The following is a 17461-nucleotide window of genomic DNA, read 5'->3' on the forward strand; positions in this document are numbered from 1 at the left end:
AGACACCTTGGCACAGTTTGGGAAGCACATGAGGAAGGAGGAATGGCAAATATTGTCTCCTGACAAAAGGCTCCACTGGATCAAAGAGCTCTATGTCAGTGCAAAGGACACCAATGGAAACAACAAAAGATGCCTTTTTTGTTCCGTACATAAATATGTCAGATATTCTTCTTGTTTAATATTGTTAAAATGTTATTGTTGATGCATTTCTTATATTTACAGTTCATTTTTATATAGTGAAAAAGAAAGTAACAGGATGCAGCGGAGTGTTGCATGAAGAAAGAACAAATTCTTTCTTGCAACAGTAAAAACTCATAATGTAAATTACATTCAAAATGATGTTGGCTGTGATGTTATTGTAATTTAAACCTGATTTTATTGTTATAAGCAGATTCAATGTTTAATTACTTCTCATTGTATCTCCTGTTGCATGGAGTTAACTTTAATGACACAACATTAACTTCCAGAAGATGATTCAAATGTAAACAGTTAAATTTATTGAAGGTGCACCTTTACTTACTAAAGTAACAATAGTGGAGCTTACCTGGTACTTGAAAAGTCACTTGAATGAGGACCAAGAGATTTAGGAGCAAAAAGGAAGGCATTGGCCACAACCAAACCTACCACACAGATCCCATGGAAAGAAGAAAAACCAGAGTCTGCTGCTTTTCAGTTACTTCTTCATAAATGAGCCAGGCAGAATGAAAATTTCACTTCTGTGTTTGACATGTTTTAATGTACACAAAGCCAAATTTTGCAATACTGCAATTTTTTGTCTTTGACAAATGCAGCAGTGGACTTAATCTGAATACAGTATACCGGGGCCAGAAGATCCTCTTGGCACCCTTAAATTTTTTGGGATTGAAAGGGGTCCTTTGACTCTTAAAGGTTGGGAGCCACTGATATAAAGGAAATCTTTCTTGGCTACAGGGAGAAGTCAGTAGGCATCTTCAAGAACTGTAGAATATGTGGAGGGTAGCAGGCTATATAACCCATACATGTACAGGACTCTTACTTCATAACTGCTGACACTTTTTTCTAATGAGAATAGGCAAATAAATATGTTGCACTTCACATTTAATGTCTTATATAGAGCTTCACATTTAGAAGGATTTTTTTTAAAAAAACAACACACCCAATAGTTGAAATGCCTTGATGAGTTTCTTCATATTTCTGGAGAACGAAATTTTATTTTTACTATTTCTTTAAATTTATTTATTACTTTTATAACATGCTTTCTAGCCACGGACCTTAAAACCACTCACAAAATTCATATTTTGGTGTAGGTGTGCAATGGTGTCCTTGCCTCCCTTTCACTCAACAGCACATTAGCATCTTCCATGATATAGATATGCTGGAACCCAGAGGGCTGACAATGATCAACACAGTATTCTACCTTCTTAGAATCATAGTTGTAGAATTGGAAGGGACCCTGAGGGTCATCTAGTCCAACCCCCCTGCAATGCAGGAATCTCAACAGACGGTTCCCCCATCCAATTTTAAACCACATTGTTTCTAAAAAAAACATTTTATAGTCAAGGTTGCCACTGACAGCATGGTTGCAGAGGCTCATTTTACTTCTGCTTTTAAAATATATGCTTATTATATATTTATTTATACCCCACCTTTCCCCCCGACAGGAAAAAATATATTATCCTTTCTGGGGCAGCAGAAGCTAACTGCATTTTATTCCTGTAGTCATGAAAGTACTACGGTTTAAATGAGTTTAAAATGCAGAACGGCATGTGTTCATAGTATTTCTTTTTTTGTAAAATTATGTTTGGCAAATGTGTTTGTTTGATTTTGTTTTGCTATAACAAATCAGGAATATGGAAGCAGCTGTAAATAATGGAATAGCCAGGAGTGTGGGGGAGAGATGCTGATTCTGTGCTTCAGAACTGAAGTAATGAAAATTGCAATCTAAAAGGAGGACCCCTTAAGACCATTAAGTCCAGGGTCTAAACTCAATTAGCTGTACTACTGCTCTTTATCATTCCACATCCAGAAGCAGACTGGAGTGGCAGTTGACTCTTCCTTCAACAGTGGCAATGGGCTGACATCCTGGACTTCACCTTATGCAGCAGGTTAGTTTAGCAGAGTGGGCCAATCTTCCAGTTGGGAAGATGGTGGTCAGGGGGAATAATAATAATAATAATAATAATAATAATAATAATAATAATAATACCTTTATTGTCATTGTACAACCTGTGTACAATGAAATTAAATTAAGATGAATAGGCAGAGGAATATATTGAGAAAAATTGCACACAAACATGTTTTTGCTCAGAAAACTTCACACTAAAATGCTGTTGAATTTTCAGGACCCCGTGAATGCAAATGGGTGGGGAAATGTTGAGAAATGAATTTAAGATGGAAAAATGACAAGCCACAGCCCTCCAACATCTGCCACCTAAGGTGATCACCTGACTTTGCCCAATGGTAGGGCTGGTTTGCTCCCAAGGTCTCCTTCTCATTACAGAACTTTGGCAGAGCAGAACTGTATGTAAAGGTCCTCTTCCCAAAGGACAAGCTTGATTAGACCAAAGGCCTGGCCCTATCTCGTCCAGATTGTGTTCTCAAAATGGTGAAGCCCTATGGGAAGCTCACAAAAAGTGCAACAGCATTCTCTCACTTGCAGGCCCCAGCAGCTGGCATTCTGAGGTCTTCTGCCTCTGATACTGGAAGCAATATAACCATCAGGACTAGAAGCTATGGACAGCCTTCTCCTCCATTGATATCTCCACCTCCACCCCTGTAGAAACTAATTTGCTGTGCTCTGTGTTCCCCTGCATCATTATGCTGAGTGTTTTTTCTTGTCCTCGCCAGCAGCAGCCAATGTCTATTTCTGGAGCAGGGGCAGGAAATAACGCCAGGGCACGAGCTATAAAGAACAACATGTGCGGAGGAGGTGGGGAGGATCATGGGGCTGCTCTGTGTCTTGTGCAGTCCACGTAATGCCTAGCCCCTCGCCCCCTACCCCAAAGGAGAACTGAAAAAAATGTGACTCAAGCAGAAAGAGAAGTGAAAGCGTGCTGTCATGTTCAGAACTTTCCTGGAAAAAAATGGAAAAATTGTTCAAGTCACTTCTTCATTGCAGACATTGTTACTGTCTGGTCTGGATCCTACTAGATCATTCAGAAGAATTAATGCAGAAAAAAGAAGGAAATGCTATATGAACATCTCATCAGGGATTTCCAGATAGAATCATAGAATCATAGAGTTGGAAGAGACCACAAGGGCCATCGAGTCCAACCCCCTGCCAAGCAGGAAACACCATCAGAGCACTCCTGACATATGGTTGTCAAGCCTCTGCTTAAAGACCTCCAAAGAAGGAGACTCCACCACACTCCTTGGCAGCAAATTCCACTGTCGAACAGCTCTTACTATCAGGAAGTTCTTCCTAATGTTTAGGTGGAATCTTCTTTCTTGTAGTTTGGAACCATTGCTCCGTGTCCGCTTCTCTGGAGCAGCAGAAAACAACCTTTCTCCCTCCTCTATGTGACATCCTTTTATATATTTGAACATGGCTATCATATCACCCCTTAACCTCCTCTTCTCCAGGCTAAACATGCCCAGCTCCCTTAGCCGTTCCTCATAAGGCATCGTTTCCAGGCCTTTGACCATTTTGGGTGCCCTCCTCTGGACACGTTCCAGTTTGTCAGTGTCCTTCTTTAACTGTGGTGCCCAGAACTGGACACAGTACTCCAGGTGAGGTCTGACCAGAGCAGAATACAGTGGCACTATTACTTCCCTTGATCTAGATGCTATACTCCTATTGATGCAGCCCAGAATTGCATTGGCTTTTTTAGCTGCCGCGTCACACTGTTGGCTCATGTCAAGTTTGTGGTCAACCAAGACTCCTAGATCCTTTTCACATGTACTGCTCTCAAGCCAGGTGTCACCCATCTTGTATTTGTGCCTCTCATTTTTTTTGCCCAAGTGCAATACTTTACATTTCTCCCTGTTAAAATTCATCTTGTTTGTTTTGGCCCAGTTCTCTAATCTGTCAAGGTCGTTTTGAAGTGTGATCCTGTCCTCTGGCGTGTTAGCCACCCCTCCCAGTTTGGTGTCATCTGCAAATTTGATCAGGATGCCCTTGAGTCCATCATCCAAGTCATTGATAAAGATGTTGAATAAGGCCGGGCCCAAGACAGAACCCTGTGGCACCCCACTAGTCACTCTTCTCCAGGATGAAGAGGAGCCATTTATGAGCACCCTTTGGGTTCGGTCAGTCAGCCAGTTACAAATCCACTGAGTGGTAGCATAGTCAAGTCCGCATTTTACCAGCTTCTTTACAAGAATATCATGGGGCACCTTGTCAAATGATATGTGAAACCCCTCTGAACACATTATGTGTGTGTCTAAGTGAGGTCTCCATACACGGACATGAGTTTGTTGTGTATGGATGTCCTTTCTGGACATTTATCCCATTGATTGCAACTTTGTCCTGTTGCCTATTGTGCCAAAACTATGTAACTTACATTAATTATGCAAGTTCTGGTGGCATTATGTAATTCCACCCAGTTCATTTAATGCAAAGGAAACACAATGCAAACGGATGTAATCAGTTATCTGTCGTTTGCAGATTGTACACAACAGCAGTAGAGAACACTGATCATATTGGCTGGATTGATTTCTGTTCCGGGCGTGGGATAAGTAAGGCAACCTCAGCAATTTCTGTTCCTGTTTCTGGTTTTCTTGTAATTCTCTTAACATCCCCTACCGAGCAAAATTTTAATTAAGCTGCTTATGTATGTTTTAGTTGTTTAGTTATTCATTTTTCAATTTCATTTCATTTTTATTTTTGTTTTAAAACTATTGTGTTAGTACTTTGTTATTTTTTTTAACCCTGGGCTCCTTTCGGAGGAAAGGTGGGACAAAAATTAATACATAATAATCTCCAGATTATTACAGCCCTTTACTCCCAGATAAATACAGCCCTTTACTCCCAGATAAATAAGGGGTGAGGTGCAAAGGCAAGGGACCAGCAAAGGGAATGTGTGAGCCACAGTGAGGCAGTGGCCTCAGGTGGCCGGCTAGGGAACAGTCAGGAGGGGTAGAAGATCTGGGTCCCAAGGACTGTGCTTCTTGCCTCCTAAGCTTGTTGCCCTCCTGCTGCCTGCTGCTCCTCCTCCTCAGCCTCCTGCTCCTCTTCCTTCTCCTGAGCTGTGAGCTGCTCCTCTCGGGCTTCCTTTTCTCTCTGTGGCCACCTTCAATAGTGGTAGGCAGTGGCTTTGGTGGCACCAGGGAGGCAGCTTTGGCAGGGAGGGGGGCAGCACCAGCTTTGCCTCAAGCAGAAAAATGTCCCCAACCGGCCCTGTGTATGAGTGAGTTTGAAATGGAGGAGGAACAAGCAGATAACCATGTGGTAAATGGAAAAGGGATGAGAATAGGATACTGACTGGCACTGGAATAAGGGAAAGGGGCACTACCTGTGGTGAATTAATGGAGGAGAGGTTACAGCTGAATAAGAGGGGATAACCAAGGATCCAGGAAATAGAGAAGAGAGGAAATAGGGCTGTAAAGGCTGGGGCAGCAAACCAGTGGTAGCCTAAGTGGCAGATGGATAAATAAGGAAACCTGCCTGGCGTGTTCTGGTCCATGGAGTCACAAAGAGTCGGATAAAGAGATGGATAAATAAGGAAACCTGCCTGGCGTGCTCTGGTCCATGGGGTCACAAAGAGTCGGACACGACTAAACGACTAAACAACAACAAGAAAGTACCTAGGGATGAGATGAACCCTAACCTTGAAAGGGGAAGAGCTCAGCAGGTAGCTCTGAACATAAGTGACTGACTGGGACTCTGAAGTAAGATAGGAATCTTCACACTTAGTTTTTCAAGTCAAGTAATCTTTAATTTGAAAATATTTCATATAACATTTGTTTTCACTAAGTAATAATCATGTTTACACTGTGGCATCATGAGCTCGTCACAGGAAGTACCACTACTTATTGCAGCTTGGAACAATTAATTTCCAGCAATGGTCCTGGTGAGCTCAATGTGACTTACTCCCAGGGAAATGCATATAGAGTTACACATTTGTTAATCTCCCTCTTTTTCATCCTCACCCATTTCTGAATCTTTATTTGGAAGAATGACTACTTTGTCGTGATACATAGGGTTGTCAATGCTACCAGTGATTTCTTGTTGTCTGCCTCTTCTTTTGTAGAAAACATAGGCTGCTACACCCACACCAATGAGGAGGAGGAAGATAATCGGGAGAACCGCCTTCAGAACTCTGCCCTGTGTTGATGCCAGACTGTCTTCTTGCTCTACTAATGGGGGGGAAAAGGTACATCATACACACAGAGAGAGCAGTAACTACTTTATACTATAACCAATGGCTATCTCATTGTATGACTAAGAAAGACAGCTGGGTGGTATTTAGGGATAAGGGATAAATTAATGTCAAACCCACCAAATCCACACTTTCTAAAACAATATGAAAACTGAAAAACAGCCATTTTTCAGCTGCCTGAAATTTGTAATCCAGTTATCCTGTGAAGTAATATGTTCAAAAATGCATATACTGGAGTAAGGAGTACAGATATTAGTTAAAATAACATACAAAAATGCATTGTATTTAGCTAAATTGTTTTGTAAAAAATGTTTATATTGGGGAAAATTGCACACAAACATGTTTTTGCTCAGAAAAAAAAATCACACTAAAATGATGTTGAATTTTCAGAACCCCGTGAATGCAAATGGGTGGGGGAATGATAAGAAATGAATTTAAGATGGAAAAATTAGAAGCTGAAAGAAACCAAACCCAACAGAGTCATACATCCCTGGTGTTGTTTGCTTCACCTAAGCATAGTCTGCTGTGAGCTTACAAACCAAGGAAATGGCCATCTGATGGGGGGAGGGGCAGGGAGGGAAGAAGATGCAAAAGCTGAACTGATGTGGAATCAGAACCTGTGTATGAGAGCTGCTCTGATTCTCCTTGAAGTAGAAAAAGAAAGGCCCTTTTTAAAAAAGAGTTTTGGCAGGTTCTGAAGGAATCCAACCCAAAAGACATTGGATATTTCAGTGCAGCTGAACAATTCCCAAACGTCAAGGCAATTTGCACTACAACTTTAACAGGATACCATTGTTTTATGGATATGCAGATGAGAGAGGAACTTACCCTCTCCCCCCGCCCCACTTTTCACATGCGACACTATTGAATTTTCAATTAAATCAAGATCTCTCTCCCATCCTCCACCTCTCCTGCTTCCTAGTATCTGTTCTTCACCAGAAAAGAGTTGCCATCCTTTCTTCCCCAGTAGAGCCAGCAGAACCAGTTCGTGCCCACATATCTGGTAGGAATTACCCTGAGAGAAGGTTCTGCTTTTTGCCTGACATCCTGCTACAAAAGACATGACTGCTACCGGGGTGGGGATGGGAGTGGCAGCCCTCCAAGCAAAATGACATAATAGTAGTGAAACAATTCAGAATCATTGTGATCAGCATGCCCACCATTCTGAGTAATGACTCGATCTTGATCAGAGAGGTTGTTGCGGCCTCAGTTGCACCATTTATGAGACTTCCATAATTTAGAATAAGGTTACCATTCTCATTACAAATGGGGAGCAAAGAGTGAGAGCTAAGCTGTAGTAGGGAAAATGACCTGATGTCTGCAAGGTCTTTGCAGTGTCCACCTGAATGGCAGCCTGCATTCCTTCCTCTGGTCCCATTAATCTGGATTTTTTTTTTTTGATAGAAAATCTTATAAATTGTCTAAGGGAAAAACCCACCTGCTGTTGCCAATGGTAGATGCTTAACACTTTAACTTAGTTATTTTAATAAGAGTCTTACCAGGCATTTTTGAAGGAGTTGTCATCTCTTCAATAACTATAAAACAAAAGATATGCTTACTGTGTAAATTATAGATATCACAGCAAAATACAAAACCAAAAGTCAGGCATGATTCTTTACTAGTGCTTATTACCAATGCTGATGTTTCAATACAAAACTTGACTATTTAAAAATGTTAAACAAGCATTGAATCTGAAATGTTTAGTGCATTCACCAAATCCCTGTGATAGCAGCATCAAGTATAGTGACCTCAACTTTAAACCTGTCAGTGTGGAAACTATTAAATTATATTCCCTCTTGAAGAAAAGGACTGATTTATAAAAAACATTATGAATTATAAAAACTCCACAGTTCTAGGGACTGTAAATGATAAAGGGGGAGAACATTTATTATTAGGTATTTATCAAATGTTAATAATCTTATTATATTTAAAAGACAGGCTATCTTATTATTAGCAGCAAAAAATAAATACGCTTCAGCTTTGGTTCTGTCATCACTTCTGCCATTTATTATTAGGGTGTCAACAATTGGAAGCATCAGTAAGGTCTGCCAGAAGCTGGACAGGCAGTAGGAAGTGACAAAGAGCGGTAAAGACAAAAAGCAGAGCCTCCATTTGATGAAAAGCGGCTTATGCGACATAAAGGATGGTAGACAGTATATCTATGGAGAGATTGCCACAAAGAATGCTGAGAACTTGCTAGTAAGGATAGCTCGGGGGGGGGGGGGGATGTTGTTAAAATGCCAAGATAGGAAGAAGTCCTAAGCAGTAGCTCTACTCATCATTAAACTACTATATTGAATCAGAATTATTGGTAAATTAAGTCTAATAACCATTTAAGACTTACTTTTGTTTCTTTTACATATATATCCCTTGTCATAGGTGCACCTTTCCCTGAACCACTTCCCATTTTGGCTGTTCATGAAAACGCATCTCTCATCTTTAAAACGGTATGACTCAGGATCAGCTGTGGGCTTTTCATTGTCCCAGTTGACAAAATCCAGTGCAGTGTTATCTTGCCATAGCCATTCTCCTATTTATTAAAATAAATAAATTATGCAATGGAATGGAAAACAGTAGAATAATAAGTGTGAGACAATATCAACAAAAACAACAATGTCAGTAGTAGTAGTAGTAGTAGTAGTAGTAGTAGTAATAGTAGTTTGTACCCCTCCTATCTAACTGGGTTCCCCCAGTCACTCTGGGCGGCTTGTAACAAATTATAAAAACACAGTGAGACATCAAACATTAAAAACCGTCCCTATACAGAGCTGCCTTCAGATATGAAAATACGTTTTAAAACTAAACTGACTGCTTTGCCTCTCAAACATTTGCAGTTTTGAAAATGTGCAAGCTACCACCATTATCATATCAGAACACTGAATGCACTAATGATCTCAGTGATTTTTGGCAGCATTAACCCAACCCCAATGCAGCGGCGTAGCTATCCGCTTGGGTTCCTGGTACAGCACACATGTCCTGCAGCTGGGAGCAGAGTGAGCTGCCATGGGGGCGGGGCAAGCCAAGGGAGGGCGGCTGCGTGGAGCCTCTCTGCAGCCTCCCACTCAGCTTTAGGGTGGCAGAGGCAGTGCAGAGCTTTCAGGCAGTCCACCTGCCACCTCCCCATAGCTGTCAACGTTTCCCTTTTTTTAAGGGAAATCCCCTTATTCCAAATAGGATTCCTCTCAAGAAAAGGGAAAAGTTGACAGCTATGCACCTCCCCCTCAGGAGATACGCATGGTTCAGGCATGCTGCAGGCCCTATGCATGCTGCTCTAATGGCTAGGATGGAGGCTTCATAATTATGTAGCCCAATCTCTATTCAGTGGTGCCTTTTAATTGTGAATCTAGGAAGCAGAAGTTTGGAAACTAAATTAGAAATCAGAAAAATCTACCCTAGGGGTTTTAAGGGAATCCATGAATTAAGTTTGTAATGTGTACAATTTATTAGTGATGGCTACAGCTTTTTATATTGTAGGCTCTCACCCTGCCCTAATGGTCTTCAAAGGAGCAGGAACCAGGACTCCTGAGGAAGAGAGTTGGGATTCCTTAAGGACAGCAGCAGTCTCAGGGTGGTTGGGTGCTGCATTAAGCTCAAAAGTTTGTAATGCTCTGCATAGTAAATGCATTAAATGCAAATCTTGGAATAAGTCATGTGAAAGCTTGGTGTGGAGTATGATAACTATCACTCCATTCATTCTTATCTTGGTCTAATCTAGCAAATGGGTCTGAAACATCCAAAGGTGCCTGTCTAGAGGCAGAAGGAATCCTTTCAGGTGCTTACCTCTGGCTATTCTTAACAGAGGGTCTAGGTTAAAAAGGAGATGACGTTTGAAGTCCAGAAAGGACTTCAGCAGAGATATGGGACAATAATTCCTGTTTGATTTAGTTCAGCATGTCTTCTGAGAGATAGTAAAGGTAAAGGGACCCCTGACCATTAGGTCCAGTCGTGACCGACTCTGGGGTTGCGTGCTCATCACGCTCTATAGGCCGAGGGAGCCGGCGTTTGTCCACAGACAGCTTCCGGGTCATGTGGCCAGCATGACTAAGCCACTTCTGGAGAACCAGAGCAGCGCACAGAAACGCCATTTACCTTCCCGCCGGAGCGGTACCTATTTATCTACTTGCACTTTGAGGTGCTTTCGAACTGCTAGATTGGCGGGAGCTCACCCCGTTGCGGGGATTCGAACCACCAACCTTCTGATCGGCAAGTCCTAGCTCTGTGGTTTAACCCACAGTGCCACCCGCGCCCCCTTATGAGAGATAACAGAGCCTAAACCGAGTCTTATAAGGAGCACTTAAAGGAGCTGGTGAAGGAATGATCACCGGGTGTGGAGCACACTTCCATCCTCAGACAAACCACAGCTGTCTAAACATCATGCCCTCTATCTAATCTTTTACTTTCTTAGTAGTCTGCCGTGCGTTGTCTGCAACCTTTGTCTCCTTCATCATACATTGTTCAAGGGGAAAGTGACATGGTGGAAACAGTTGCCAAAATAACTTTGTACTACCCCTCAATCTCGGGATTGGAAGATGTGTAAAGGTCACAGTCCAAAATGTATCTGACTGGTTTTGTATTGTGCTAATAAAAAGAGCCTCGGCAGAGCTAGCTGGCAGCTTGCTTATGCACAGCTCACCTGCATTACCAACTCCTGCCTCATGTCCTTCACTGCAGCTGGGTATGTTTATATTCCCAATATGCCCAGAGGGACATCTGGGACAGATAGCAGAGCAATAATCAAACTAAAAGGGATGTGATTAGGGACAGAGCTTAAAGTTTTGAAAGGAGATTTGCTTCCTTTATTACCATTTACTATCTAGTTGAAATTCTTGTTGATTGCTATCCTTTAGATGCTCAAAGAACTTGACCAAGAAGACCTCTTTGGCATCTTTTTGGGGTAAATTGATTTTTTTGCCACATTTTATGTAGTTGCCCCCTTTCACATATAACCCTTTTATTATTCCCAGTGGAGTTTGGTTGGATGCAGGTATTTGAATTTCCAGACAGCTCTCTTCCATGGCTTGTGATAGGAGATGAGTAAAGAACGGGGGGGGGGGGAGAGAAATCATTTCAATTTTCAGGGGGCAATAAGATAGTGCACATGCCATGAAAGAACTCACAGAAAATTGGTGAATTTCCTGAATGCATGCCAAGCAGACTCAGAAATACAAGGTGATGTGAATTTGCTAGTACCATTTGCTTGCGCTAACAGTTATTCCTGCTGAGCTCTTTTACTTCCAAAAACCAAAACGAAAATGAAATGCCATATGTTTGAACATATTTTTGTATTAATAATATATTATACATTAAATATTGAATGTTAAACAGTTACCATCGTTATTTCTGAACATTCCGATCCAATACTCATCACGAGATAAATGTTGAGCGTGATCCATCAAAAAATGCAGTTCAGCTAAATCTACTATCGAAGTCAAGGTGGCACCTAGGATACAGAAGAGGAGTAAAGTTAGCTCATTAAAACGTTGTCTTCCCTTTGAAAAATATGAGACTGCCTAACAGAGTATGACCATTGATTCACTGTGCAGTACTGGCAACAATATAAGGTTCTGGATACCTTACATAAAGTGTATATCTTTTTCTTTCAAATGATTGTAATTGCTATCCTATTGCATAATGTTTTCATAGAAAAGAATCATTGTAACCTAGCTCCTTTCCCCAATAATAATAGTTAAGAAAAACATTTAAGGACACTGTATTTCACTGCGTAATGGTCACATTTTTGGTACCATTTTTTCTCCGTTCCAAAAGGGTGTGTGTGCAACTATTACACAGGGAAATACAAAAGAGTGACCATTATGCGAAGGAAAAAATGGGGACAACAGCAGGTGGATCTGAGGAGCAGATCTGATGGCATGGGGAGAGCGAGCACAAGCTGGAGACAAAATAACTGTTGTTATCGGGACCATGGGGAGAGAAAACACTTACGGAAAAAGACACTAGCATACCTTTATGTAAAAATGAAGCCCCTCCTTGTGAATATAAATAATAATAATAATAATAATAATAATAATAATAATAATAATAGTAGTAGTAGTAGTAGTAGTAGTAATAATAATAATAATAATAATAATATTACCCTGCCCATCTGGCAGGGCCTCCCCAGCCACTCTGGGCATATGTTCCATTGCCCACCCTACTGATGTGCAGCAGCATCGCTCATCTATCAGAATCTCTATGGAGAACAATAGTCACCGCTCTATACTTTGAATTGCAAGAGCGGAACAGCCATTCAAATTTAGACAGGAAGTTCCAGTAAGGAACGCCATGGGAGCAGCAAATGAGTGGTGACAGCAGTGGCTGTGGCCGGGCCTGCCGGTGCCTGCCGTATCTCCCCTCAGCCCACGTGTCCCAGCCATCCCCGGCATCGGTTCCCACTGAAACAGTGATTAAAAAGCAGCAGGAGGAAGGTGGGAAGAAACATTCCCACTCGCTCCACTCCCGCTAGGAGCTCATGGCCAAGCTGGCGAGGTATGAGGGGAACAGGGGTGGCGGCAGTTGGAGGAGGAAAGGAAGAGGCCTGAGGCCTAGAGGAGCCTCAGAAGTAGTTACCCAGCGATTATTATGCAAGGAATGCTCTGGGGCCATTTTTGGGGTCCAGAAAAAGGGATGCGACTATTATGTGGTGACCATTATGTGGTGAAATGCGGTAATACTATCAAACATTTCTCTCATCTTATCTCACTATACATTATAAAGCTATTTTAGCCATCTCACCCTTTGCTTTTTCCTCTAAGACTAATTGCAGTCGTTAACAGTTGTCAACAGGTTTACCACACCTATCAGCCAACCATCCATTCCCACCACCCTTCTGAGTCATACCCCTCCCCTCCCTCTCACTATATATATAAGTGACTTCTGTTTCAATGTATCTGAAGAAGTGCATGCATACAAAAGCTCATACCAATAACAAACTTAGTTGGTCTCTAGGGTGCTACTGGAAGGATTTTTATTTTATTTAAAATAAATGTCATTTTTGCAAGTTAGATGGTTCACAAATCCTGAACTCCAATACTTAAAACATATTTCACTCTGTATTTCTAATTGCACATAAAAGGAAAATAGCCACACAGTTCTTTAGTGTCAGCCCATTAACAGTATATGTTTGGTAATTTATTACATTTTCATCATACATTACCTCCAATGAGAGTTTACAATGAGACGCTGGGCTCATCATGTTTCCCAATTTATCCTTGCAACTGAGATATACTAAGCTGAAAGGCCTATGGTAATCTAGTGAGCTTTCTGGGTGAGCAGGAATTTGAGCTTCTGCCTCTCTTGTCAAAGACCAGGGCTAAAATCCCATATCTACATAGGCATCTGTCAGGGGTTCAGGAGCAGAGGCACAGGAGTGGGCGGAGATGGAGAGCGAGGAGGAGGAATCCGAGGGGGGTGGAGGCAGTGACAGCGGTCAGAGGGATTCCACGAGCCTCTCCAGCGAATCGGAAGATTCACAGAAGGGAGCGTCGATGGCCAGGGCAAGGGGGGTGCCAAGGGGGAAACCCCAGAAGGAAGGGGCCGGCGGGGACTCCCAGAGCAGCAGTTGGAAATCAGGACCAGCTTCCCCACCAGAGCGCAGTGGGGGGGAGGAGTCCCAGGAATCGGGACCAGTGTTCTCACTACCAGCGAGAGGAGATGAGTCAGGATTGACCACGCCTCCATCGGAGAGCGGGGAAACGGTCAGGAGGAAGGTTACCGGCTGGGCGCGCGCGCCAAGTTCAAATGTACAGGCGAGCGGCACAGCAGGTAGCCCGGATAGGGAGCCAGGTCCTAAAGCCCGCCGGAAGGAGGGGCAAGACTCAGGGGGGTCAGCGTCAGAAGAGTCCAGAAAGGAGGAAACCCCAGGGGGCAGGAGGACCCAGAGGAGGAAAGAACAACGGAAGAGGTGGAGTAGGGCTAGGATCTTAAACTGGTGCAGAAGGGGTGATGAGTCAGACGGGACTTCGCTGATCTAAGGTTAAGACGTAGGGCTGCACGCTCTGGCGTTGGAATGGAAACCAAACTTCAATAAAGACTTTTGTACATTACATCAACCTGGCATTGGTCCTCTGTGAGCTGGGACCTAGAGGCAGCCCTGACAGCATCTATAAGTGCCATTAAACCCAGTGGGACTTACTTCTGGAGAGAAGTATAGGAGAGAACTGCAGTGCAGGTAAGCACCATACCACACTGGCTTTCCGTACTAACTAGAATGGAAAATTCATATTGTGATCTAATTCAAAATGATACCCACCTAATTGAGCACATTCGAAGAAAGCTGTTGGCCATTCATACCAACCAGAGAAGAACTGATAGCAATGAGCCCGAAAAGGTACCCAAGGTTTCCCATCTTCTTTTGATGCAGGGCATCTTCCTGGGAGCTGTGGCTCCTCAGTTGGGATTGTACCTATTATGGAGAACATATTTTTCTTTCAAAAAAAAAGAACAGGCATCTTAGAAATCTATAAACACTAGTGATGTGCATAAGGTTCAGAGAAATCATGAATCATGAAGCAAAGCACGATATCTCAGAGAGATCAAGGTATTTAGCGTAAAAACCCCTGGACCAATTGGTTTATAATTTGGCAGACTTTATCCATGCTCTTACTATGCTGGCAAATGTCAGCCACTACTGTCATTTTTAAAATTCAGAACAGTGAACAGAAGTGAAGGTAGGGAGAAGAGAACTTCACCCCTCAAGCTGAATTGGACAGTCAGGGAATTGGCCTGAGCAGAATCAGGTGATTTTACAAAGCAACACCTAGAATCTGAAATACACACCCACATGGTGTGTGTGGGTGTGGGTGTGGGTGTGGAGAAATAATGAGACACTTAGCCTCAATCTGGATGAAGATGGTTACTGTGGTCAGAATTGTATATTCTGAAAGTAGAATAAATTTGTTTAACAAGGCTCTGTTCACCATTTGATCAGTCTGCACGGTTTAGTAGAACACAATTTTGTTGTATCCTTAGTGGCAAGCCATATCCTTAAGCATGTGGTTAGAAAATCTGCTTCAGTATCAATCTAATTCAATGGGATTGAATAAGCATCAATGAAAATTATTTATAAGATTGTTGTTGTTATATTTTTCTACCCTTCCTCTCACAAGAGGGTAGGGCAGCTAATTACAAAGGTACAGCAGTAAAAAAGCTCAAGGAGAAAGACCATTTGGTAAGGGGGATTTCAAAGCAGGAAAAAGATCCCCTACTTCGTTACCCCTCCTTCCTTTGGAAGCTAGTTGCAGTACCTGAGGCTCAATTACTTATTGTAGCCTCCATTCTATTTTTGTTTGTTTATTATTCTAACCTGATGGATTAAATAGTAACTTTTTACTCATTTATTCCTTACAAAATAGTCAAAAGTGCCAAGAGCACATATCTCAGTACTGTGCTCAAATGGAGACTTTATTGGAGTTAGAAAGTAATGTTCCACATGAAAACAGATACTTCCTTTGCTTACCAGTATACTGCTCACAGGCAGAAAAGTAGGTTTCATTGCAAGCTCCTGTTTTCCAATGACCCTCAAGGTCCATGAAGACACAGGCTGTTTTCTGCGTTGGTTCTTCAGGAGCCCAATTAGTATATGCCAATCTCCGGTTGTTTATCCAGGTGTAGCGCCCACCAGTCTAAAATCCAAATGCACATGGAACAACACCAGAATGCTGGTTTAGAAAAATCTTTGTTTCCCACAACATGAATTCTGCATCATTTATTTTCCCCTTTCATTTCACTTGCACATACACTCAATAGAATCAGATAATTGCATGGAGTTGGAAGAGGCCCAAAGGCTCAGCTAGCCCAACCCCTGCAATGCACTGCTGATTTCTCCTACCCTCCAGAGGAGTAGGAAACAAGCTTGCCCCACCCTTTCTGTGAGACAGCCCTTTGGATATCTGAAGATGGCTATCATATCATCTCTCAGTCTTCTCTCCTCCAGGCTAAACATTCCCAACTCTCTAAATTGTTTCTCATAAGATATGGTTCCAGGCCCTTGATCCTCTTGGTCACCCTCCTCTGTACATGTTCCAGCTTGTCAATATCCTTCTTAAACTGTGGTGTTATTCCATCACTGGTATCCCACCTGAATTGATTTCCACACAGGAGCCTCAAACTTGGCTTGTTTGGCCAAGTTCTTACCATATTGCTGTTTAGACCAATCCACACAGGCTCTCCATATTTCAACACCCACAGCCATAGGAATGATTGAATGTAGGGATTCCAAATGCTGGCAAGCTCTGAGTGTTCTGAACTACATTTTTTCCTGGCCTCTTCCCAAGTCATATTGGGAGCAATGAAAGAGTAGCTGCTGTTCCCAAAAGGGATATGGCGAAAGGATGGAGCCATTGTTTCGGGCTGTGATAATGCAGGATCTATTGGAAAGCAATCAAGAGAAAAGACAAAGTCCAGATTAGACTTTATATGTTACAAATATTTTATTTCACTGGATACTGAAATTTTGTAATATTGTTATCACATACATTTTAATATCTCAAAGTTACTAAAAATTGGCAATGAAACATTTAAAAACCTTGAAAATCAACATTTTAAATGTCAGCAAAAACATTCTAGTTCTAGTTCAAGATGACACAGATAAAGCATCAAAATATATTTCCTTTATAGTCTCAATAGAAGCAAACCAAATTCCCAACATGTAGTCAACAGGCCCCTTTGAAACACATTCATTTCTTCACAGAGACTTCAAGAAACTATTCTTCAGTTAGCTTCCTATAATAATTCAAGGTGGGTTCAAGAAATACACTTAGGAGGACAGCTGTACACATGGAGTTCTGTTCTTCTGGTCAAATGAACTTGCACAGATTATGGGAGAATCCTGTCATGTTGAATATGGTTAGATATTATGACACAGAAATAGAACTCAACTTATGCCTCTTTCAGTCCTATTTCAGGGGTGAAAAGCCAAGTTATATCTCAGCAGGTGCACATCTGAGGCTCTCTCTCATAAGAGTTCATTTCTATGCACCTATAAGATATAGTTGTCACAACTGCACTTTTTCTTTATACGGCTCAGTGTTGAATCTCTAATACAAAGACAGGTGGTCATCTAATTTTTATTTATGAACAAAATGATATGACATAGAAAACTGCCTTTGGTCTCCATAAGTCAATCTGATTTACATATTATTTTAATAATAATAAATTTTTATTTA

General features: G+C 41.8%; 2 protein-coding genes across 3 annotated transcripts in view; both read right to left on the reverse strand.

Moving 5' to 3' along the window:
- The window catches only part of LOC310827940 (macrophage mannose receptor 1-like), a 40008-nt gene extending 39270 nt beyond the window's left edge, over window positions 1–738 (reverse strand). The window contains exon 1 of the mRNA XM_083704619.1: window positions 545–738. Coding sequence (XP_083560745.1) covers window positions 545–605 — 61 coding nt within the window. The 5' untranslated portion in view covers window positions 606–738. The remainder of the gene's footprint in view (window positions 1–544) is intronic.
- Window positions 739–5833: 5095 nt separating this feature from the next.
- LOC310827939 (macrophage mannose receptor 1-like) overlaps window positions 5834–17461 on the reverse strand; it is a 50281-nt gene continuing 38653 nt past the window's right edge. Inside the window, exons 24-30 of one of the 2 annotated variants that reach the window (XM_083704617.1) lie at window positions 16431–16663; window positions 15754–15919; window positions 14548–14700; window positions 11629–11739; window positions 8644–8829; window positions 7799–7834; window positions 5834–6276 (exon numbers count right to left, since the gene is read on the reverse strand). In XM_083704617.1, coding sequence (XP_083560743.1) covers window positions 6044–6276; window positions 7799–7834; window positions 8644–8829; window positions 11629–11739; window positions 14548–14700; window positions 15754–15919; window positions 16431–16663 — 1118 coding nt within the window. In that variant the 3' untranslated portion in view covers window positions 5834–6043. The remainder of the gene's footprint in view (window positions 6277–7798; window positions 7835–8643; window positions 8830–11628; window positions 11740–14547; window positions 14701–15753; window positions 15920–16430; window positions 16664–17461) is intronic. The other variant, XM_083704618.1, reaches the window with a different exon arrangement.

This window comes from Podarcis gaigeae (genome assembly GCF_964106915.1).
Source record: "Podarcis gaigeae genome assembly, chromosome: 12".
In the NCBI taxonomy this organism is placed as follows: Eukaryota; Metazoa; Chordata; class Lepidosauria; order Squamata; family Lacertidae; genus Podarcis; species Podarcis gaigeae.